General features: G+C 35.0%; 1 pseudogene across 1 annotated transcript in view; it reads left to right on the forward strand.

Moving 5' to 3' along the window:
* Positions 1-1,671: 1,671 nt before the first annotated feature.
* Positions 1,672-2,102, forward strand: part of TEOVI_000080700:pseudogene — a 1,429-nt pseudogene continuing 998 nt past the window's right edge. The window contains exon 1 of the mRNA in view: positions 1,672-2,102. This exon is cut by the window's right edge and continues 19 nt beyond it. Within this exon, the coding sequence occupies positions 1,672-2,102 (431 nt within the window).

Below are 2,102 nucleotides of genomic sequence, written 5' to 3' on the forward strand. Positions count from 1 at the left end.
CACTCACAACACTTTCCTATTATTATCATCATCATTATTTTTATTAATGCTCTTATTATTACTATCAAATTTTTTTAAAGGTTATTTTAAAAATTTCCTGTTGACAATTATTCTTTAATTTATTTTTACTTTTATAGCTCCAAATATAATAATAATAATAATGGTGATGATGATGATGAGGACAGAAGAGTGTTGTGAGTGTGTATATGTACTGAAATAATAGTGAGAGTGATGGTAAATACCGAATGGAAAACAAAATACAAACAGTTAAAACTATTGTTAGGTAGAGGTGGGTAAGGGAGTGTGAGAGTACGAAGAATATTGTGAAACGAAAGAATAACCACAAATAGAGAAATGGAGGGTGAAGATGGAACGTGCGCAGTTTCAACTACAAACATTATGACGATACACTTGTAAACAAGGAGGTAAGGCAAGAAAATAATGTGGAAGAAAAAGAGTCTATTTTACGGACCAACTAAAGCCACTATGTGTTAACCGCAGTGATTATGACAGAAGACAAAAAAGGAAATAAAAAACAAAGTAAAACAAGTGGAATACGGGACGTGACGGTTCAGAAGAAAATATTATACCATCAGGAGTGTTATGCGATTATGTGCAGTATTTCAGACGGAAATGGTTAGTTAATGTTGCGAAGCTGAAGGTGATCCCGTTATATTCAATGTGGTTGTGAATTTTAGTATCCACCTCTGAAGAAGAAAATTAAGGACAGAAGCTGAAAAATGAATAGAAAAGTATAAAGTAAAATCGAATTCTTGTATTCAGACACAGCAACACTCGTGAACGTTTGCGTTAAGTAATATAATATTATTTTGTGGCGGGATTTAAACTCGGAATACTAATGTATTTCTTTATAGAGAAATGCCGATTAAACATGGAGAATCAGCATGAAATAATGCATATATGAATTTATGGAACATTTCTATGAAGCGGTGAGAATTAGCAGTGACAGTCCATCAATTCCATATTGATATATTGTCTAGACGCTACGAGCTTTTAAGGGCCGACAAATCCATATGAAAGTGTTCGCTGATGTGAAGCTATCCGAGCGGTTTAATCACAGAAAAGAAGCGCAAAAGCATTTTATAGAAACAAATTAACCAATTTGAAACGGAACCAAATCATTCCGATACGAGGTAATCGCACTCAGCAAAAGAATCTAATAGTGTTTGTGATAAAAACCAACCGTAGCATATTGCTACAAAGCATGCAATGAAGAGTTGCCGCCAACAGGAAATGATAGCTAAGCACAAGCTTTGAACTTTTAATCGTAGAAATATGTATGCTATTTTTTAAAGATACGTTGCAATGCATTAATATTAGAAACTAGATTCAGTATATATCTATATCTATCTATCTATATATATATAATAATAATAATCTGTATTGGGATTAAAAATAGAAAGTTATCGGATAATTCCCGTTCCTTTTTACTCATATAGTAAGTTGACGCACCAACAAAATGTTTTTTCTTTTCTTTCCTATACAGATTTCACAAATGGTCAGCATCTACAGCCACAAAATCTTGCGTTTTTTCCAGTATTCTTTTCCACACCTCTTGATCATTGTTGAAATACTTATACGCAGCAAATGACTAGAGTTTTATGCGTAGAATTGCTACTTTTTGTCACCTTAACAGGTCAATCTAACTATGCAACAGACGAGAATCAGGTTGAAATAGCTCGGTTATGCACAATATACCAACTTTTGACAGCACCACTACCAGAACAAAAAATTCAGGAGACATCAGCATCGTCGACAGAACAGACACCACATGAAGAAATGTCTCAAATCCTAATCAGAGCACTCAAACTAAATCTAACCGTCGCTGAGGAGCCAGTGGATGTCGTTCTAAAAGAAACCGAGAAGTACAAAAACAAAGCGGGAATAGATAAAGAGGCCGACAGGAAAGGATACTTCAACTTGCAAACTGATGGCGAGCTCAATAAACTTCGACAACTCTACAAAGATGTACTTGAAGCCGACGGTGCAAACAAAGATTTAAGCCAAACCCACAAGACGCAACTAAGCGCCGTCCACAAAGCAGACCTTCGCAACCCAATAGCACATCTGTACAAAAAACT

The sequence above is a fragment of the Trypanosoma equiperdum genome (assembly GCF_001457755.1).
Source record: "Trypanosoma equiperdum strain OVI genome assembly, contig: ctg_243, whole genome shotgun sequence".
NCBI classification, from domain to species: domain Eukaryota; phylum Euglenozoa; class Kinetoplastea; order Trypanosomatida; family Trypanosomatidae; genus Trypanosoma; species Trypanosoma equiperdum.